Source organism: Ovis canadensis, chromosome 2 (genome assembly GCF_042477335.2).
Source record: "Ovis canadensis isolate MfBH-ARS-UI-01 breed Bighorn chromosome 2, ARS-UI_OviCan_v2, whole genome shotgun sequence".
NCBI classification, from domain to species: Eukaryota; Metazoa; Chordata; class Mammalia; order Artiodactyla; family Bovidae; genus Ovis; species Ovis canadensis.
Window position 1 is genome coordinate 102052502 of NC_091246.1, and position 22230 is coordinate 102074731.

The 22230-nt window shown below is 44.9% G+C and overlaps 2 protein-coding genes and 1 long non-coding RNA gene across 3 annotated transcripts in view; 2 read left to right on the plus strand and 1 right to left on the minus strand.

Annotated features, from left to right (window-relative positions):
- The window catches only part of ACO1 (aconitase 1), a 66558-nt gene extending 60238 nt beyond the window's left edge, over positions 1 to 6320 (plus strand). The window contains exons 19-21 of the mRNA XM_069574169.1: positions 1361 to 1483; positions 4526 to 4711; positions 5472 to 6320. Coding sequence (XP_069430270.1) covers positions 1361 to 1483; positions 4526 to 4711; positions 5472 to 5585 — 423 coding nt within the window. The 3' untranslated portion in view covers positions 5586 to 6320. The remainder of the gene's footprint in view (positions 1 to 1360; positions 1484 to 4525; positions 4712 to 5471) is intronic.
- Positions 6321 to 12859: 6539 nt separating this feature from the next.
- Positions 12860 to 22230, minus strand: part of RIGI (RNA sensor RIG-I) — a 47418-nt gene continuing 38047 nt past the window's right edge. The window contains exons 17-18 of the mRNA XM_069574168.1: positions 16390 to 16533; positions 12860 to 14344 (exon numbers count right to left, since the gene is read on the minus strand). Coding sequence (XP_069430269.1) covers positions 14006 to 14344; positions 16390 to 16533 — 483 coding nt within the window. The 3' untranslated portion in view covers positions 12860 to 14005. The remainder of the gene's footprint in view (positions 14345 to 16389; positions 16534 to 22230) is intronic.
- On the plus strand, positions 15049 to 21159 carry LOC138432708 (uncharacterized). The gene is made up of 2 exons (XR_011253951.1): positions 15049 to 15208; positions 19828 to 21159. It is a non-coding gene; the product is annotated as an uncharacterized lncRNA (long non-coding RNA).

Genomic DNA, 22230 nt, shown 5'->3' on the forward strand with positions numbered 1-22230 from the left:
TCAATGGATAATACAAAATTATGCAGCGTCAGCAGCCCTGACTCTTATCGAGACCAGGCTTTCTCTCTGCATACCTAGCTGTATACACAAGATGTATATCATCTTCTGGCCAGGAGGCCTATTAGCATTTTATGGCCCTTTTCTGAGAAGGGTCTGTCAACCAGAAAACTTATTTGCCTTAAAAGTGTTGTTCTTACTAAAGTCTGGTGCCACTCTCAGAAAGCACTAATTAAGGTTACATTCTTATATAGCAAGGACACAACAATTTATAACAAGGAAGGAGGAGTACAGTGATTTATAACAAACTGTTAGTTATCACTAACTCAAAAGTCTAGTGTTGCTAACATCAAAACTACTATATTCCTTTTTCTATATCCCAATTACATTGATTACTATCCTCCAGGTGCCTAAAAGATAAAGAATATGGAGGCCTGGCAGCAGTCATTGACTCAACAATGAAAACTCATCACCAATATAATTCTTAGCTCTTTAGAAAAGGCTCTATATCTTTAAGACATTTTAAGCTGAGTGCCTCTCGTGGTTCAGGGGCTGTAAACAATCACAAGTTGTAAAAGTCTCTAACTGTCAGGCAAATTAGAGAGCCATCAGAGGGGTTTGAGCTGAGATACTCCTTTTATATGCAGGAGACGGTTAACTGGAGCTCTAAGTTAATTCTTTCCAGAGAAAGGTGGTCGGGGATCGCCCCCTATTATGTCAGAAGAGTGGAAAGCACAGTACAATAAAGCAGGCAGACTCTGGTTTGGGGGGTAGATGCTCAGGAAAATCCAGGGGTACCCATGAGGTCTGAGGTCAGCCTTTGCTTTTTGCTAGGCCCCCTTCCTCATGACCTTTGCCACGGGCAGGATTCCCCATGCTGGCTCCTAGCAGAAGGGTAATGAATAAAAGTCTGCGTTTTTGTAATTTCCAAATACATGACCTGTTTTTGTGTTCACAACTGACCATCACGATCATCTCTGGTACAGAATCAAAACCCACATTCAGGTGGGATTCTCTGCTTTTGCTTTAAAATATTTTAATCAATGGAAGAGTTTAAAAAAAAAAAACTGCTCTAATTTCCTTTTTCCCCCTGATGCCCTTGGATTTGAATGTTTTTCTAAAATTAGGGCAATAAGGCATTTCACTTAAGAGTATAAAATTCTATTTGATAGAGGTAAGTACTAATAGACAGAATTAACTGGAAATTTGTAGACCAGGCAACTGATTGGTTGAGCTTGCCATTGACTTTACACTGGCTTGGCCGACTACAGACACTCCTGAATGTCCCCCCAGGACTCACTGGCCTTTGTCTGCACGCTGTGCCTTCACTCTGTCGGTAAAACCTTCCTCCTCTTCTCCTCAGCTTGATGTGTTCGACGCGGCTGAGCGGTACCAGCAGGCGGGCCTACCCCTCATCGTCCTGGCCGGCAAAGAGTACGGCTCGGGCAGCTCCCGAGACTGGGCTGCCAAGGGCCCTTTCCTCCTGGTGAGTAGGACGCAGAGACAGCCCTGCAGGCAGCTGCCCCCCTGAACCAGAAGGGAAGCTGGGGGGAAGGCTTTACTTTCCAAGAAGATGCTGTGGGAGAGCAAAGCAAGCTCGGGGAAGCGTGGACTGTTTCCTCGCCTCCTGCTTGGTAGATCGGGGCTTCTCTCCCGGAGTGAAGTGAGTCACCAGGTTCCCCGCCATCACATGTTGCTATCCTGGGAGCCATGGATCTTTGGGTGTGTCTGGAGGATCTTGAAGTCTATGAAATTACATCCAGAAGTGTAGAATGTGTGTCTTTTTTTTTTTAATGGGGAAAGTTTCATGGTTTTCATAATGTTCTCAGGTTAGCACCTGAAGCTTATTTAAGGCCCTTTTCCCAGGTCAATGTGAGGAATAAGCTGGTGCTACTGTCTTGACTGTTAGGTTCACAGAAGGGAAAACATCAGGAGCCTGAAAGTGAAAGTCTCTCAATCGTGTCCGACCCTTTGCAACCCCATGATCTATACAGTCCATGGAATTCTCCAGGCCAGAATGCTGGAGTGGGTAGCCGTTCCCTTCTCCAGGGGATCTTCCCAACCCAGGGATCGAACCCAGGTCTCCCACACTGCAGGTGGATTCTTTACCAGCTGAGCCACAAGGGAAGCCCAGGAGCCTGAGCTCTGAATAAACTCAGGGAATGCACTTTTTACAGCTGCTTTTTACTGCCAGTGAATGGTCTGTGCACAGGCTCAGCAGAAAAGGAAGCCCTCTCCGTGTGTAGACAGACAACTCTTCAGAACCTTCAGCCGTTTCAGGGCTTGACCCGTAAGCTGTCCCTGTAGGAGGGGGCCCCACGGAGTTTTTACCTCTGGCCCCTTTGCTGGCCCTGAAAGCAGGGCCACTCCTAGTGCCTGGCTTCCGTGCTCAGGGTGGGGTAGAGTAGCTTAGCTGATATCAGTTTAAATAACGATGGCTTGAGCAAATCCATGCACTTGGCAGATGCTAAGTCAGTTGATATCCACAAGTACTGTAAAAAATACATGGCTGTCTGGCAGACAGCCCTCCAGATGCCCAGGTCTTACCAACACCGGCCCCCTTTTCTTTAAGTCCATCAGTTTGCAGTGGAGGGGGCAGTGTGGAGAAAAGATATGTTATTAGTTGGTAATTTGTCGAAGGCCTGCCTTTTCTAGAAACTGCTGAAAAGAACCTAAGAAATTACAAAAGGAAGGCTTTTAGGAAGGGAGCCGGGCGCTGCCAACAGCAGTGAGAGCAGGAACAGTCGGGGGCTGGCGGGAGACAGTAAGGTCTGGATAGGCGAGTCCTGGCACGGGGCTCTCGAGTCTGGTGGGGCTGCACCAGCCACAGGGCCAGGGAAAGAGCCTGGCATCAGTGATCTCACAGAGGGAGGCTCTTACACATCTGAAGCTTCGTGGGGTGCGGCTCACTGCAGGCAGGGCACACTTCTACCCCTGGGAGGAGGGGGCGGCTCCTCTCATTTATTAGAGCAGGGATTGACATCAGGTTGGCTGTCAGTTACAGGGAGACCAGAGCTGGGGCATGTCCCTCATAGCCCCTCAAGTAACAGCCATCAGAGGGTAAATGTTTCCCTTTAATGAACTAACAGGTGGGGCCGTCTTGGCTTAAGGGTCAGAGGGCAAGCACGCAGGTGGTAGGGCGGAGGCGAAGCCCGACCAGGAGAGTAGAGGGTATACAAAGAGCAAGGGAACAGCCATCTTTTAGGGTCCTGACTCCACAAGTGTCAGCTTCTCTACAGAACTGCCCTGAGTTCTGTCTGCCCAGTCGGCCGTGCACACACTTCCTTCTGTAGCTGGCCAGCCTCAGCCACGTTGTCTGCAGGCAGAGAAGGCCGGGCAGCGTGACCTGCAGCCCCACACAGCCCTCCTCACAAAGCTTGGGGCGTGAATAACCTGTGTTTACAACCATTGCCCCTTCCCCCCAAATAAATACACAATACATATGTACATAAATCTATACAAAATACCTACTGTCCTAAAGAATCTGCTCTTTTAAATCTGTGTTTTTAAACTTGGAAACACTTTGTGATTTTAAAAATACCTATGCCCAGATCTCATTCCCAGACGTTCTGGGTTGGTTGGTAAGGTGAAAGGCCTGGACGTCTGGATTTTAAAAGCCTCCCCTTGTGACTGTAATATCAGCAGAGTCTTAGAACACCTCTGTCTAGCCATGGTTCTCCAGACTTAAAGAATCCCATCTTCTCCCACTCATGCTTCTGCAAGAGATTCTGATTCTGATCAGGGGTAGTAAGTACCCAAGAATCTACATTTTTAACAAGCTTCCTGAGTGACCCTGATTTAGGGGCTCTGAAAGGATGTTGAGAGCTTTTACGGGTGTCTAAATATTATATTACAGTTAACTAATATTTGAGATTTGGGTGTTCTAGTTAATCAGGTATCCTGGTTTACTGATCATTGCTGTATATTGTCAGTTATAGGTTACCAATAAAATGTACTTTATAGGAAGCTTTATATCAAGATTATATTCAGTGCAATTTGATCGTTGAAACAGGAGGTATAAAAGCAGCACATAGCAGGTGACCAGTTCCTTTCTCTGTAGTATGTTCTGAAAGTTGTGTTTTGATTAAATCTTCTGTGTCTGCTAATACAGCCTACAATAATACCAAAATTCAAGGGGGAAAATGAATTTTCTTTGTGTTTATTTGTAGTGTGGTTTCCAGACACAATGAGAGTTTGTATCACAAACTAAGTGTGCGGTTAGACTTTGTGGGTTCAAATATCTTCACAGACCACCGACTCCCAGGGTGCAGGGCACAGTACCAGTGTCTCCATCCAGGGTTGGTGGGGGTAGAAGCAGAGAGTTCATTTCATTGCCCACATGCTGCTTATCCAGTGGAGGCAGTCGGTCAGCTACGGTGCTCTTCACAATGGCAACATTTTATGTAAAGGATTAATTGGTATTTAAGAATTTAGGCAGGAGAAGAGTTGTGACCTAAGAACCCTTCTGTAAGGCGTCTGTGTATCTAAAGAAAAACTGTCTGAACTACTTACTCTCTTGGTTTCTCAGGGAATCAGAGCTGTCCTAGCGGAGAGTTACGAGCGTATTCACCGAAGTAACTTGGTCGGGATGGGGGTGATCCCTCTAGAGTACCTCCCTGGGGAGAGTGCAGACACCCTGGGACTCACCGGGCGTGAGCGATACACTATCAGCATTCCAGAAACCCTGAAACCACGAATGAAAGTCCAGATCAAGGTAAGTCAGTGCCTTTCCATGCCAGGTCCAGCTAAAAGGGACCCCTGTTCGTCATCAGTCTTTTTTTTGTTTGTTTTAATTTGGTCATGCAGGATCTTAGTTCCCCACCCAGGGATTGAACTCGTGTCTCCTGCATTGGGAGAATAGTGATGAAAAGTTCAGGGACAGGGCATTTAAAACACCTTTTTATTATAAAAATGTGAACAGACACACTCACCCCATCCCTGCACCTCACCCCAGGCCCTGGCTTTGATGAGCACTGAGGTGAAAATGACAGATTAGCCCTGGGTAAGGTGAGGATGAAGTGTGGCCCCGTGGTCCCAGGGTGATCTAGCCACCCAGGCAGACTGAGCTGCTGAGCCGTGTCCCAGGGTGAGCCTCTGGACCAGCGCCTAGGGGACAGCCTTAACAAAGCGCCTGCTGGCTGCCAACACTTCCTTCCTCCTGCCGTCCCTGGTGAAAGCTTCGAAAATATTCCAAACATCGCTAGTAATTGCTGCCCCAAGAGGCTGTTTCTAATTCTCTGGTGTCTCTCACTTCCATCACAGATGCTCTGCAGGGCTTTACCTTGTAGATCAGTACCTGGGGCATCTTGTTAAGTAAAACACAGCTTACTCCTCAGCGGGTCTGGGCTGGGGCCGGCTGGCACCTGCTCCGGGTGCTGGGTGCTGCCGGGGCGTGGACTGAACTTGGAGGGGCAGTCTGAGGGCTGGCTCGTCTCCTCCCTCAGCAATTCTTCTCTGCTTCTCCGTCCTCCCAGCTGGATACCGGGAAGACCTTCCAGGCTGTCATGAGGTTTGACACCGACGTGGAGCTCACTTATTTCCATAACGGGGGCATCCTCAACTACATGATCCGCAAGATGACCAAGTAGGCCCTGGTCTCCTTGGAGAGGGGCGTCCCAGCTGCCCGGCGGCAAGAGGGAGCACAGCATCCGCAGCCCGCAGGCCCTGGGTTGGCAACCTCTCCGCCGCTGGCCTCCTCCCCCGACCCTCTCCTCCATGCAGGGGTGCTGCCTGCCCAGGGCGCCCTGAGGTTCCAGCGTGGATCCTCTGCACACAGAATCAGCGGTTCCCACATGCTCTATTTTTGTTAATCTTTTTATCTTGTTCTAGAATTTGGGAGCTTAGAATGGTGGGACCGTCACTTGTGCCAAGAAGGGAGAGTTGAGCCCTTTAAGGTCACTGATCACTGAATGTTGATTTTTCACTCTTAGCCTCTAATGTTCAGGTGAACACACGTCCGTCTCCTGCCCAGTTTCTGGCTCCTCTCTGTTACCCTCTGCCCAGTGAAACCTTCCCCTTGAGAGTCCTTCGCCTCTGTACGCGCTACCAGTGTTAACTGACAAGGCAGAGGGGCATGTGTTCACACGTGGTGACTAGTCCCTCCACCCCGCCCTTTCCTCCCGTGAGCAGCTCAGTGAAAATTTTTGCTTGCGTACCTTTTGACAGATCCACACTGAAGAAATACGGAGATTTCTTTCAGTAGTTTCATAAAGCTTCCCTAGAAGACTTTTCATATATCAAGAGGAGAATTTTGGAGGTGGTTTTGGAGAGAGATGCAGAACATTTCTAATTTGAATAAGATTAAATCTATTTTCAAGGAAAAATGTTGACTTTGGTATTGAATTCTGCTGTGTGTGTGGCCCTCATTTTGTGATATTTAGAGCAGAGCAAATTTCAGACTGCAGGTTCCTGAAGTCTGAGTGATCTTTGAGTTTTGTTCTCCAAAAATATATTTATTTGGCTGTGCCAGGTCTTAGTTTTAACATGAGAACAATTAGTTGTGGCAGGGGGGATCTCCCCGGCCAGGAATTGAACCCAGGCACCCTGCACTGGGGGCACGGAATCCTTAGCCACTGGACCACCAGGTAAGTCCCTCGAGTTCTTTTTTGTAACCACATCAATAATATGCAGGTTAAATGGCTGTGTTGAACCTCATTTACAAGCACACAGGACAGCAGCAATAGCCTGGGGGCAGTGACAATGTAGCTTGGTGAACAGATCATAATTTTTTTTTCTTCATCTGGGTCATCTGCTCGTTTTCATCACTGCAGTCATTTCAGGGCACGCATCGTAGTCTGCTCCAGCCGCATAATGAAATGTCATAGACTGAGTGGCTCTAACATCAGAAATTTATTTTCTCACAGTTTTGCAGGATAGACGTCCAAGACTGAGGTTCCAGCGAATTCATTTTCTGGTGCGAGCTCTCATCCTGGCTTGCAGCCAGCCACCTCTCCCCGTGTCCTCGAGTGGCCTTCCCTCAGTTCATGTGCGCAGACAAAGGGTGAGAGGACCGGCTCCCTGGGGTCTCTTCCTACAAGGGCCCGGCTCTCGTGACCTTTATTTAAGCTTACCCTAGAGGGCCCCTCTCCACAGAGTCACAGCGGGGGGTTGGACTTCATATAGGAATTTGGGGTGGAGGGGGGGCACGTTCAGTCTGTAACAGGGCACCTTATACCTTACCAATTGATCTCCCGCCAATGAATGTCAGGCTCAGCGTTCAGCACTCAGGGCCTGTGGGCTGGTCAGCAGAACTCGGGCTGTGCGCTCACTTGGTGACATTTGACTCAGCAGCTCCGTGGTCTGCAGCCCGCCAGGCCCCTCCATCCATGGGGTTCTCCAGGCAAGAATACCAGAGTGGGTTGCCATTTCCTCCTCCAGGGGATCTTCCCGACCCAGGGATCGAACCCACATCTCTTGTTTCTCCTGCACTGGCAGGCGGAATCTTTATCACTAGCGCCAGAACACCCAGGATCAAATCCTGACCCCAGCTCTCCCCCAAATAATGGACAAGGCAGGTTCCCGAGCATCCTTGCCTCTGAGATTCTGAGATCTAGCTTCTGTTCATGAATAAAAATCACAAACAGAACCCTGTTGTACAATAAAACCCTGTGACCCACATATTAAAATCAGTCCTAGCATAAAAACACTAAGGGCTGAAAAAACACATCCACCCCTCAGGCCTCCATTGCTGAGCCTGGGAGCAGCCTGGCTTCCCACCCTCAGTGCTCATGGGGAGACATTCTTGCGGCTATGACTTCTGGAATGGGGTCGCTTCACCTCTGAATTTCTCTCCTCTCCCTTCCAAACACCCTCTATCGTGTTCATTAATAAAGTATATTGGGCCAGTGTCCCATCCTTGCTCTCAACCAGGCTGGACAAATAAACCCCTTTCACCTGGTTTCTCAAGAAGGCACTGGGTGCTTACTCTCCAGGTGAGAAGCGTGCTGGGCCCAGCCCCTCCTTCCTGTCTATGGGGTTCCCATCTCCTTTGTTCTACTGTTTTCTAAATTCGTATCTGCCTGATCCCTCCTAGAGAAACAAGTGCTTCTGGCGCACAGTGAGTTCACTGATGGACATTTTTCTTGCAACGAATAAGCACATGTATCTTTGGCTATGGAACAGCTCACGTAGGTGGAAAGTGATCTAGGAGGATATATTAGACAGGACTCTTAGAACAGTGTTAGAAGCACAATTCAAACTGCCTAAACAAACAAAAAAAAAAAGGGCTCAAGAACCAAGGTGGGCATTGCCACAGGGGTGACTGGATCTAGTGAGTCATTTGTGACGGCCTCACTCTGGGCCAGTCTGTGTGCCGGGGCATATGGCCACTGACAGCTCTGGGATAACAGTTAATAGTTTGTGATCTTAGATCCCAGTGTCCCCTAGGCCAAAAATATCGGGAGTTTCCTAGTCACCTAAATGAAGAACCTTATTTTGGGCACAGCTGGCCTTTCAGGGTTGAGTTAGGACAGTGTGGCAGAGGCATGAGAGCTGCTTCTGAAAAACAGGAACCCAAGTTCCACGGGCTGCCTTCTTCGGAAGCTGTTAAATGTCCTGACCACAAACAGAATTTACCATGTAAGTTGTTTTTGTTCACCTGTACAAAGACTATATAATTATAGTTGATATTTAACAGTTTTAATAATTTGCATCCTCAAAACTGAGGTCTGCATTTTAAATACAGATTTGTTGAGTGGAATTTATAGTTTTATTACATGATAGAATAAAAGTTACTGGTATGATCCTGAAATTAATACTCTAATTCAGTTCCAGTCATCTGGTCAGCATCAGGGCTTACGAGTATCTGCTACTGTGGTTCTTCTACAGGATGTTGATAACGTCCCGTGAATATGGGGGTCGTCTGTGGTGTCGCACAGAGTCGGACACGACTGAAGCGACTTAGCAGCAGCAGCAGCAGCTGGGTCAGTGTATTTGGGAACCACGGGGTTACCGGGGCCTTATTACTGCGGGACTGACCCAAGATACACAGTGGCAGAGTGTGCTGTGAGTCGTTCATTTGAGGGGAGAAGGGGTAACAGACAACATGGAAGCCTATTTGCCCGCAGAACTGCTTTCTGCAGAGCATCGCACAGCACCACGTTCTACGGGTCACACTTGAGCAAACACTGACCTGCTGGCTTGTTTGTTTTTAAATTCAAATAATACTATCAGTTTTAAGGGTGGGAGTCAGTTTACTGGCCTTGTGACACAATCAGGCATTAGACTGAAAGTGACTTTTCATTTCGGGGGAAATATCACAAGGTCAGCACTGGCGGGGACCCACAGTTAACAAAAGAGTGGTTGTATCAGATTATATCAGAACCACCTGAGGAAGTTCAAAAGCTACCACCCTGCCAGGATGTTCTAAGGGGGCTAGGCATGTGCCCAAGAAAAAGACTCCCAGTTGGTTCTGAAACGCAGCCTTTGATCTAGAAATCCAGTGACCATTTGGGCGTCGGCCAAGAGTGTGCAATTCTTAAATCCTTACTACTGCTTTCTTTCCTTCAACAAGTCTCAACCAAATGCCTACTCGGTTCCATGCTCTATACCTGCAGGGGCTTGACTTCAGGCTAACGTGAAACAAGGAAATTCTGAGTTTTTCTTGTTTCAGCTTTCGTCTGCATTCTTCGGTTGGCTGTAAAGAAGGAAGGGCTACTCACCTTCATCCAAACTCAATTATTTAGATTTCCAGCAGATTTTCCAGCCCTGAAAAATCTTAAGCTCCTCCTTTAACCCTTGGAATTTCACAAGTGGTAACAGCAACAAAGGTGTCTTGGTTATGTTAATGACTGACCTTTGGACCACACCTAAGGAAAGGCAGGCATCCCTGGTGGCTCAGAGTCTGCCTGCAGTGCAGGAGACCTGAGAAGTGCAGGAGACCTGGGTTGGCAAGACCCCCTGGAGAACAGAATGGCATCCCACTCCAGTATTCTTGCCTGGAGAATCCCAAGGATGGAGGGACTTGGTAGCACAGTTCATGGGGTCGCAAAGAGTCAGACACGACTGAGCAACTAATACTTAACGATGGGGGCTGGTTACCAGGAAAACAATCACAGGATCAGAGGGTTAGAACTTTCAGTCTTATCCCTTGCCCTCAGGGGAGGTGAGAGGGACTTAATCAATCATGCTTACATAATGAAGCCTTCAGAAAACCGAAAGAACAGGGTTCAAAGAGCTGCCAGGTGTATGAACACAGAGCGATTCAGAGAAGACATGGAAATTCTGAACTCTTTCTGCATATCTTACCCTATGCATCTCTCTCATCTGGCTGTTCCTGAGTGTCTCGCTGTATCCTGCTGACTACGCCAACTGTCTCGCTGTATCTCACTGTTCAATGAACCCAGGGAAGACGAGGCACGGCAAGGAAGCTGGAAGAAGATGCGAGGAGCCGTAGGAACTGTGAACATGCAGGCTAAGTCGCTTCAACCGTGTCTGACTCTTTGAGACCCTATGGACAGTAGCCCTCCAGGCTCCTCTGTCCATGGGGTTTCCCAGCAAGAATACTGGAGTGGGTTGCCATTTCCTCCTCCAAGGGCTCTTCCCGATCCAGGGATCAAACCCACGTCTCCTGCATTGCAGGTGGATTCTTTACCACGCAGCCACCTGGGAAGGAACTGCAGACTTCCTTTACTCACTGTGGGAAGGCAGACATGCTTTACTACGCAACCCAACTCAATACAACTCTTACTCCCCTCAAAGAGCTTTTCAGGGGGGGCTTATATAGCTTTACAGAACAAAAACTGGCCCGAGGCCACGCAGGTACATCATGGCATGCATGCGCTGTTCTCTAAGTGACCTCAGCTGTTACATAACCATGCAAAGGCACTATTTACACAACGTGAAGTGACAGCAAAAGGTCATGGGGCAAGAGAGCCTGACCACTGCCATCTTGGCTAATTTGTAGGAACAATCCCCACACTGAGTTATTTCCTTTTACAATAAACCAATAATCTCGAGTCCTATGAGTCTCTAGCAAATTAAGCCCACAGAGGAGGTTACTATAACTTTCATCCGTATTCAATTGGTCAGTTCCGTTCAGTTACTCAGTCATGTCTAATTCTTTGTGACCCCATGGACTGCACCACTCAAAGCCTCCCTGTTCATCAACAACTCCCAGAGTTTACTCAAACTGATGTCCATCGATTTGGTGATGCCATCTAACCATCCAACCTCTGTCGTCCCCTTCTCCTCCCACCTTCAATCTTTCTCAGCATCAGGGTCCTTTCCAATGAATCAGTTCTTTGCATTATGTGGCCAAAGTTACGGAGTTTCAGCTTCAGTCCTTCCAGTGATTATTCAGGGCTGATCTCCTTCAGAATGGACTGGTTGGATTTCCTTGCAGTCCAAGGGACTCTCAAGAGTCTTCTCCAACACCACAGTTCAAAAGCATCAATTCTTTGGTGCTCAGCTTTCTTTATAGTCCAACCCTCACATCCATACATGACTACTGGAAAAACCATAGCTTTGACTAGACGGACCTTTGTTGGTCAGAAGCACAGGTAGTAACACTTTGTAGGGAGGAGGCAGGCACTCTTCTAGGACTGAGCCCGTAACCTGTAGGGCTCTGACACCATCTCCAGGCAGAGAATGTCAGAACTGAGTTGAATGGTAAGACACCCAGTTGATAAATTGCTTGGTGGTGTGGGAAAAAAGCCCACATTAAAACTGGTGATCAGAACCTTAATACTCTTACAAAATACAAATGGAAAATGAATAAAAATCAGCAAGTAAGTCGGCTTAAATAATGCATTTTTATTATGTCTTACTACGAATACTTCTAATAGTAACCATGATCAAGCAACTACTATGTATAATCAAGGACTTCTCATATGTTGTTTCAGTTAAAAACTCTCCATTAGTCCTTACAGGTATGCATTATACTTATTTGGCAGATGAAGAAAATTAAGCCAAGGAGTAGTTACGTAAATAGTAAGCTCTCTGACTCTGCCTGCAAAACCAGTCATCAGATCAAAACCAGGATGAGGTGGTGGTAGTGCGTCACCCCGCTGATCTCCAGGATTGATCTGGGTAGTCTGGGTGGTCTCTTGGACACCAAATAGCCTTCAGGTACAAATAGGTGCTATTTGAAAAGTTATGTGATCCCTTATATTGAGCATACTAACATTTTATGACGTTTGCAAGTTTGTTTAAGCCGTTGACGATCCTAGGGAATTACAAACAGCTCATATGTTTTAGGAATTTGCTTAAATTACTACAGAGCCTACCCTGAGCTGAACACACAATACCTTGGCCTGGGTGGAGACAGCAAAACTCAGGTGTCTCTGTCTGGAACACACCAAACTAAACTCCAGCGCATCAGCAAACACTGTTAAAAGGCACAGGACACCTTTGCATGCATTCTAATTTTTTAAACAGAATGGACAGCCAAATCAGACTGCCCCTTCAGTGTCATCCAAGGGACCTACCTGAGAACACAGTCCAAATGCTGACCATCCGCTATTACTGGAAAACGGCTTGAGATGACCAAAGGGAGCAATGGCACAGATTAAGAAAAATATTAATTAGGCAAGATGTACAATAAACTGAAACAACAGGAATCAGCTTTGCAAGGATCACTGTATCATGTACACATCCCCATGACTAATAATTGTCCACGACTGAGAACATACTGTTTAGCACACGGAACTCTACTCAGTCATCTGTGGTGAACTAACTGGGTAGGAAATCTAAAAAAGTGGGGCTATGTGTATATGTAAAACTGATTCACTTTGCTCTACAGCAAAAACTAACACTTCAGAGCAACTACGTTCCAATAAAAATTAATTTAAAAAATTTAAAAAGAAGAAAAAGAACTAAACTTTAAAGGAGAAAGGTCAAAGAGCCAACAAAGAAAAAAAAAAAGTCCATTGCTAAGTTTTAATAATAGATGCCACACGCTGCTACACAGAGAATACAAGTATATGTGACTCTTATGCCTATGGATATGTATGTACATTGAACCTCTGGAATTACCAGCACGTGAGGGATCAGAAAAAGAAGCCAATAGGAAAGACTGGGGAAGAGTTACAAGAGCTAGTGGCCAAGACAGAGTTCCGAGAAAGAAGTATTTAACAGGGCAAAAACAGCAAAAACATCCTAAGAAGTGCCCAGTGGATCTGACAACCCGAGTCACTGATGACCTTGACAAAAATGATTTCAGTAGATAGTTAAGGGCAAAAGCCAGTTTACAGTAGGTCAGTCAGTTCAGTTGCTCAGTTGTCTCTGAGTCGTTTTGACCCCATGGACTGCAACACGCCAGGCCTCCCTGTCCATCACCAATTCCCAGAGTTTACTCAAACTCATGTCCATGGAGTCGGTGATGCCATCCAACCATCTCATCCTCTGCCATCCCCTTCTCCTCCCGCCTTCGATCTTTCCCAGCATCAGGGTCTTTTCCAATGAGTCAGTTCTTTGCATCAGGTGGCCAAAGCATTGGAGTTTCAGCTTCAGCATAGGGGCTTCCCTAGTGGCTCAGACGGTAAAAGCGTCAATCTGCAATGCAGGAAACCCGGGTTCGATCCCTGGGTTGGGAAGATCCCCTGGAGAAGGAAATGGCACCCCACTCCAGTATTTTTGCCTGGAAAATTCCATGGACTGCGGAGCCTGGTAGGTTACCGTCCATGGGGTCACAAAGAGTCGGACACAACTGAGTGACTTCACTTGACTTCATAGTGGGTTAAGGAAAGGGAAGAATGGAAAACCTTTCACCAGTCCATTCACCCATTCACTGATCCCGGTGTATCTAATTGGCTGTGGGTGCAGTGGGTTCTGAAAGGAAGGATGGCAACAAGTTAAGGCTTATTCATTTTTCCCAAGCTTTCCCAGCCAACAAAGAATCGAGTGCTCTAATCCACTCCCTTCTGCTTGACAGACATGATATAGTATCAGTACAAACTGCTGAAAACGAATAGAAGTTGAGTGATAAATACTCAGTATGGTACAAGCCATAGGAAAAATAACTTGACCGTAGTACAAAGAGATCCATGATTTACCCACAGGTCTAATTTCTTCATTCAAGGCCATTCATTGCCTGCAGATTGAGGTCCTGAGCACCAGCGGACATTTCTGCAGCATCAAATGGGATCTTCTCAAAATTAAAGTCCTTCCACTTTGAATACAGTGTCTGAGCTCCAGTCGCAACATCTTCCACCACAAAACTTCCGATCTTTATAACTGGAATCTCAAATGTCTTGTACGTCATGTGAATTCCCCAGTCATGGAGGCAGTCCTTCCTGGCACAGAAGATCTTAGATTTCTTCTCAAAATTCCCAAATTTCTTCGGGCTGGGATGTGACTTAGTCACAAAGCACTCCCTGAAAGCATCTCTAACCACAGTGAAATGGCATTCCTATAGATAAAGGGATTGAATAGCACCCGAAACAGAATGTTAGAACCAGAATGTAACTGTGATTTAAAAAATAAAATTCCACAATAATCTGAGATGAGAAGGAGGCAGGATCCCACTTCTTTTACAGATGGAGTAGGGAGGAAATGTGAATTTGCCTCAAGACCAGAGTAGAATCCATGCAGTCTGACTCCCAACCACACAGATGGAGGTGAGGGTGGGCGTGGAGGTACCAGTGAGTTGATGGGGGACACTTCATGCAGAGAAGGACTAAGAAGTTTCCAGGCAACCTGGCTCCTGAAAATAGACTGTCACTGTTGTAGTCGCTAAGTCACATCTGGCTCTGCAACCCCATGGACTGTAGCCGGCTAGGCTCCTCTCTCTGTGGGATTCTCCAGGCAAAAATACTGGAGTGGGTTGCCATTCCCTTCTCCAGGGGATCTTCCCGACCCAGGGATGGAACCTGAGTCTCCCGCATTGGCAGGTGGACTCTCTACCACCGAGCCATCAGGGAAACCCCTGAAAATATTAACAGATACTCGGTATTAATTCAGAGACAAAGGGGTATTTATTTGCTGAAGATCTGGGAAGCCCAAGTTCACCAGTGGCCGTGACAGAAGAATCCCAAGGACACAGAGAACAACAAAGGGTCAGTGTGTATCTGAAGAGTCTCAGGGCCTAAGCTGTCCACTGGCCCCACCCACAACATTAGAATAAACCAGAACAAAGTTCACAGTGCACGGAACCATACAGACCCTACAAACCAGGCCCTCAGGAAAACAGAGTCTAAAAGGGCTATTTCAACAGAAAATCGCCCAAATTGGAGCTGAAAGGACTTTTTACAGCTAAAGGAAAAGACTCAGAAAGGTATGGGAACTTGCTAGTATTAGACCTAAATGTGTTTCTTGCTCCAGTGTTGGACTGACTAGAGACTTCTGCTTTCTGAAGACTAAACATCCCTAATGTAACAACTCATCATGTGAACCAGCCCAGGCCCTCCACTGTCCCCAGTCAGCAGCAACAGAGTTACGTCCAATTTTTGTCTTTGGAGACTTTTCTAATCCTTTATCTAAAGGTTTTAAGAAAAAAAAAAATAGAAAACTAAGCTGCAGATGTGTTTAAAATCAAGTGATTTTGCTTCCATTGTAAAAGTGATCCATATCCCCAAAAGAAAGTTTAGAAAACTTCTCTTAAAATAGGTGTGGGAGGAAGGCTCAAGAGGGAGGGGACATGTGTACTTGTGGCTGATTCACGTTGTTCTACAGCAGAAACTCAACACTGTATAACAACTGTACTCCAATTAAAAAAAATTTTCTTAAGAAAACATAAAATAGTAGAAAGAGAAAAGAATCATGCCGTCTCACTGCAAAATGTTAGTATGTTTTAGTATACTTCTGCTAGCCTTTTTTGGTATAAACTTAAGTGTTTTCACTGGTGGTGGTGATGGTGGTATTGTTGCTATTATTTTACACTGCTCTGATCATAGCATATTTACTACTTTGTATCCTGGGGTTTTTTCCACTTTGCCATTAATTTGTAAAAAGTTTTTCCTTATACTACATAAGCTTCCTAATTTTGTTTAAAAAATTTTATTCTGCAGATTTACAGAAAAGTTGGAAAGACTGTCCTGTGTACCCTTCACCTAGCTTCCTTAATAAGCACTTCCATCTTACATATCATAGCATATTTGTCAGAACTAAGAAATTAATATCGCTACATTACTATTTACTAAGCTATAAATTTTACTACTTTTTCCAATAATACCTTTATCTGTTTTAGGATCTAATCCAGAATACCACATTGCATTTAGCATAACAATTATTTGTAATGGCTATACAATATTTAGTTAAGCAGCAGCTTTTAAGGTATTCCTTTACTGTTGAACATTCAGGGTTTCTTTTAAATGTTTTAGCCTTTTAAAAATACGTGGACCTTGGCCAGGATAACAAAAGAAATAAGAGTATTCTTACTATAATTCTCTCACTGATAGATAAGCTTTAATGAGTGCTAAACAATGGCCCAGTGCTCTCCGTGAAAAGCGCGCTTACCTCCACCACTCTTATATCGGCTGCGTCACATGCAAAGGTTTTGCACTTTCCGCAGAGCAGTTGTTTATTGTTCTTATCAACAACAGGTTTTACTTTTCCTTGATTATCCCTGATTAATTTTTCTTGAACCTGTATCTGGTGAATCTAAGTGCAAAAAAGCAGACCAAAAAACCTTTAGATTTGTACTCTCGGTATAATTAATACATACACACACACACACACACACACACACACACACCCCGTACATTATAATTTATTCCTATACAACTTCTATGAACATACAGTACCTGGTTTTGTTTATAAAAATCCCACAGATAATTTTGATTCTCCTAATTCTTTGTTAGTCAGTGTTTAACTGTGGCCTCTCCAATTAGTCTTTCCATATCTTCATCAAAGATCCATAAAAGCATGAAAGATGTCCACAAAATAGTCATGCGAACCATGCTTTCTACATTAGTAGTTGGTAAAACTTTTAAAATCCTTCACAAATAGACATATGATATGCATTGACTGTTTTAGGAATAAAATACCCACTCCCAAGGTATAAACCTATTGAATAGAACAGCAGGCAGAAGAGTCCCCCACCACCTAAAATCTTTTTTCTCTCTTCCCTTCCAAACCACAAAGAATATTGTTGAATTACATTAAAGTTAAACGTCTAGGATGACTACATTCTACCTCAAAATTTAGGCCTTGGCTAAGTACAACTAAAAACACTGAAACATTATATATAAAATAAACATAAGATTCTGAAGGACAAAGAGAAGAAGGCAGACCAGCTAGGAACCATGGGGCCCTAGAAACCACATGTGAGTGAGATCCCTGGGGTTTGTCTTTTTTCGCCTTGTGTATATATCCCAGACATGGGGCCGAAGAAGCTGGCAACCAGAAATACCTCTCGGCACACACAGAAAGTCTGAACAAAAGCCTGTCTCTCTAGCCAAAGGATGAAGACAGGGGCAACTAGCGAGACAGAAAACGTTTAGACACTAGCTGTTCCACAGAGAGAAATCAACAACAGTGACCAAAAAAAAAAAAAAAAAGAACCAAGAAACCCTGAATCTAGTGGGGAGGAACCTAGAATTCCACTTCGCAGGGCTGATACGAAGCATCTCAACACTCCCCCCTGGTGGTGTCAGAGAATGCCACACAGGGAGCCAGGATTTTCACTCCTGCCACAGGGTAGCCCCCCTTGTCTGCAGAATCCATAGAGATCACGCTGGGGTCCAGAACGTCCATCCCCAAGCGGAAGTAACAAGGAGCCTCCCCTTGCTGACATCAACAGAAGCTGAGTAGGAAACCTTGACTTCTACCCTCAGCTGGCAGTTATGAAACAGGGTCACCTACCTCCCCTGCCAGAACAGTATCAGAAGCAGCCAGCTAACACGGAAGGTTAAGGTCCCAAATTTCATCATCTGGTATGAAAACCTCTGGGTTTTGATTTAAAAATCACTCTTTATACCAAAGACCAGAAAGATCTCAATTTGAATGGAAAATAAAAGACAACCAGTTGATGTTAACACTGAGATGACAGAGATTTGAGAATCATCTGACAAAACCTTTAAACTAGCTATAATAAAAATGCTTCAATGGGTCATCATAAACACTCCTGAAACAAACAAACTTAGAGGCTCAACAAAGAAATGGAAGGTATAAAGAAGAACAGAATGGAAATTTTGGAACTAAAAGATACAATAACCAAAACAAAAAGTTTGGTGGATGGGCTCAATAGCAGAACGGAGAGGACAAAGGAAAGAATCCGTGAACTGGAAGACAGAACAACAGGAATGACCCAATCTAAACAACAGAAAGCAAACAGAAAAAAATTAACAAATGAGCAGAGCCTCAGCTAACTTTAGGACTACTTTAAAAAGATCTAACAGTTATGACAGGAGAGGGGAAAGAGCAGAGCTTAAAAAGTACTCAAAGAAACAATGACTAAACATTTCCCAAATTTTGCATAACAGAACCCTACAGACATAAGATGCTGGACAAATCCAAACAGGATAAATGCAAAGAAACCACACCAAGACACATTGTAGTTAAACTTCCGGAAACTAAAGACACAGGAAAAAACTTCGGTGTGTATGTATGGTTTGCCCCTTACCTTCATTTATTTATCTATTTCTGGATTTACATGGTTTTTAGATGGTAATTTCACCTTTAAGAGATTTATCCTATGGGAAGTCCAGATCATTTGATTTATATTGTCTTTTAAAATATTTTTTCAATTGAAGTGTAGTTGATTTACAATGTTATGCCAATCTCTGCTGTATAGCAAAGTGACTCAGCTACACACATATAGACACATTTTTTTCTAGTATGGTTTATCACAGGATATTAAATATGTTCGCTGTGCTATCCAGTAGGACCTTCTTGTTTATCCTACTGTTGTGTAAACTATTACATATAACAGTTTACATTTAATTCGCTGATCCCAAGCTTCCCTCCCCGATCCACTCCTCCCTGGCAAACACAAGTCTGTTCTCTAAACACACAGGAAAAAAATCTTGAGAGCAACCAGAAAAAAAAAAAAAAAATGGCACCTTACCTACAAGGGAAAAACCATCTGAATGACACCAGATTTCTCACCAGAGAATGTGGACAGCAGACAAAAGTGGCACAATATTTTTCAAATGCTAAAAGAAAACCCTGTCAATCCAAATGCCTATATTCGCAGCAATATATACTTAGAAATAAAGAGGAAATCAAGACATTCTCAGGTGAAGCAAAACAAATTATTTTAAGAATTTGTGCACCAGCAGACGTTCCCTTCCCTAAAAGAAGAGCAAAAAGAAGTTCTCTAAAGAGAAGAACGTGACAGAAGAAGAAGCCCTGAAACCTCAAACATCAAGGAAGAAAGAGCATGGTGATTACAGAGCAGAGCTGGCTGTGGAAGGGTCTGCTCTGCCCCACTGGTCTGTGGGGCTGCCTCTGTTTTATCCAATGTTCCAGGTGGAACCAGACAGCTTAGGTGTAAGCCCTGTTCCTACCACTTACAGCCGTGTCATTCTGGGCAAGCGCCTCAAATGTAAAATGGGAACAGTCACAGCATTTACTTCATAGGTTGTTGGGAGGTAACATGAGTTAATAATTGATCAGGACTGCCTGGCATAGCTTTAATGCTCCTTGTATTCGTCTTGGTCTGTTAGGCTAGTATTTTGCCAAGAACCATGAAAATGTTAATGATGGTGATTTGTACTTCAGTACTGGGTAGGGCAATATCTATTCGTGAGTTATTTTTTCAGAAATGCCATCGCTATTTTCATTCATGCATGTGTCTATATAAACTCTGGAGCTATTTTACAAAGCTAAAGCCTCATTTCTATTTTGATTGTGGGCTATGATAAATGCACAACTGGATTTGCAGTGAAGGCACAGCTTTAAAATAGTCAGCCATTCAAGAAAATGCTGTTTCTTTTCTTTCTTTTTCAAAAGTTTTTTACTTGGCTGTGCTGGTACGTCGGAGAAGGCAATGGCACCCCACTCCAATGCTCTTGCCTGGAAAATCCCATGGACGGAGGAGCCTGGTAGCCTGCAATCCATGGGGTCACTAAGAGTCGGGCACAACTGAGCGACTTCACTTTCACTTTTCATTTTCATGCAAATGGAAACCCACTCCAGTGTTCTTGCCTGGAGAATCCCAGGGACGGGGAGCCTGGCGGGCTGCCGTCTCTGGGGTCGCACAGAGTCGGACACAACTGAAGCGACTTAGCAGCAGCAGCCGGTATTAGTTGCAGCATGTGGGATCTAGTTCCCTGACCAAGGATTGAACGTGGGCTCCCTGCATTGGGAGCTTGGAGCCTTAGCCACTGGACCACCAGGGTAGTCCCAGGGTTTCTTTTGTCTTAATTTACCTTCTATTACTCAGTAAAATTTTTTTAGTTGTCCTAGTGGTGTTGGAGAAGACTCTTGAGAGTCCCTTGGACTGCAAGGAGATCCAACCTGTCCATCCTAAAGGAGATGAGTCCTGGGTGTTCACTGGAAGGACTGATGTTGAAGCTGAAACTCCAATACTTTGGCCACTTCATGCAAAGAGCTGACTCATTTGAAAAGACCCTGATGCTGGGAGGGATTGGGGGCAGGAGGAGAAGGGGACGACAGAGGATGAGATGGCTGGATGGCATCACCAACACGATGGACATGAGTTTGGGTGAACTCCAGGAGTTGGTGATGGACAGGGAGGCCTGGCGTGCTGCTGTTCATGGGGTTGCAAAGAATTGGACACGACTAAGCGACTGAACTGAACTGAACTGATTTATGCTTCAAACAGTTCTGGTCAGGCCAACAGATGCAGAGTTTAGCCAGATGGACTCTGCCAGCTCTACCCCGACCTAGCTGTGTGATCTACTGACACTGAAAATTTTCATGCCTCAGTTTCCCTCCCAGAGCGTGACTTCATGAGAGGCTTAACCACATGGATCGCTGCGAGACCTGTTGATATAAATAAGCATTTGCAGGGCTTGGTGGAGAGCCCATGTTCTGCACGGATGAGTCAGTTATTGTCACTGTGAGCGGAAATGTCCCAGCCCCGTATACCTTGTACTGGTTACTGATCACCCATTGAGAAGCCATGGATCTCTAAAGCACTTCAAACTCAAATAAAGCTTGATTTATATTAAAAAATTTAGGCCTGGAATATAGGCCAGGAAAGCAATCAAAATATGATTTCCTCTCCCCTGATTCCCCACTCTACTCCATCCCACCTGTAACTATCTTCATTGTCTTTGTAAGAATAAAGGAAGCGTAATGTGCCCGATTTCCAATTCACATCTTCACTGTTATAAAACTGCTGCATGATGTGTGCATTTGCCTCGTTATTTCCTCTGGGTAAATTTCTAGAAACGAAATTCCTGGGTTACATGATATACATTTCCCTATGAGGAATTTTAATTTCTCAGACATGGTTCTGATCATTACTTAAGGCAGGCTCAGGGTGGGGGGAATGTGACGGGAAAAAGGTACAAATATAAACTTTCCCTTTGGGCATCCAATTTAAAAAAATCACCTACATATACTAAAATGCAATTAAATAGTTCAGTTCAGTTCAGTCACTCAGTCGTGTCCGACTCTTTGCAACCCCATGGACTGCAGCATGCAGTCTTCCCTCTCCATCACCAACTGCTGGAGCCTGCTTAAACTCATGTCCATCGCATCGGTGATGCCATCCAACCATCTCATCCTCTGTTGTCCCCTTCTCCTCCCGCCTTCAATCTTTCCCAGCAGCAGGGTCTTTTCAAATGAGTCGGTTCTACGCATCACGTGGCCAAAGTACTGGCGTTTCAGCTTCAGCATCAGTCCTTCCAATGAATATTCAGGACTGATCTCCTTGCAGTCCAAGGGACTCTCAAGTGTCTTCTCCAACACCACAGTTCAAAAGCATCCGTTCTTCAACACTCAGCTTTCTTCACAGTCCAACTCTCACACCCATACATGACTACTGGAAAAACCATAGCCTTGACTAGATGAACCTTTGTTAGTAAAGTAATGTCTCTGTTTTTTAATATGCTGTCTAGGTTGGTCATATCTTTTCTTTCAAGGAGCAAGCATCTTTTAATTTCATGGCTGCAGTCACCATCTGCAGTGATTTTGGAGCCCCCCAAAATAAAGTCTTTCACTGTTTCCATTGTAATAATCTCAAATATTTTAAATGTCACTAAAGGCAATAAATATAAATCCTAAAAATTAAAACTCTTACTTCTATACTGAAAACTAAGTAAAACTGAGTAACTGGATAAAGAGGTTTAACCAAAGTCACAAGTTAAGCCTAGAGCACACGGTCTCCCCTTCGCCCACCTGTGGTTGGGAAGCAGCGTAACTCCCTACACTGAGGTGAGAAAA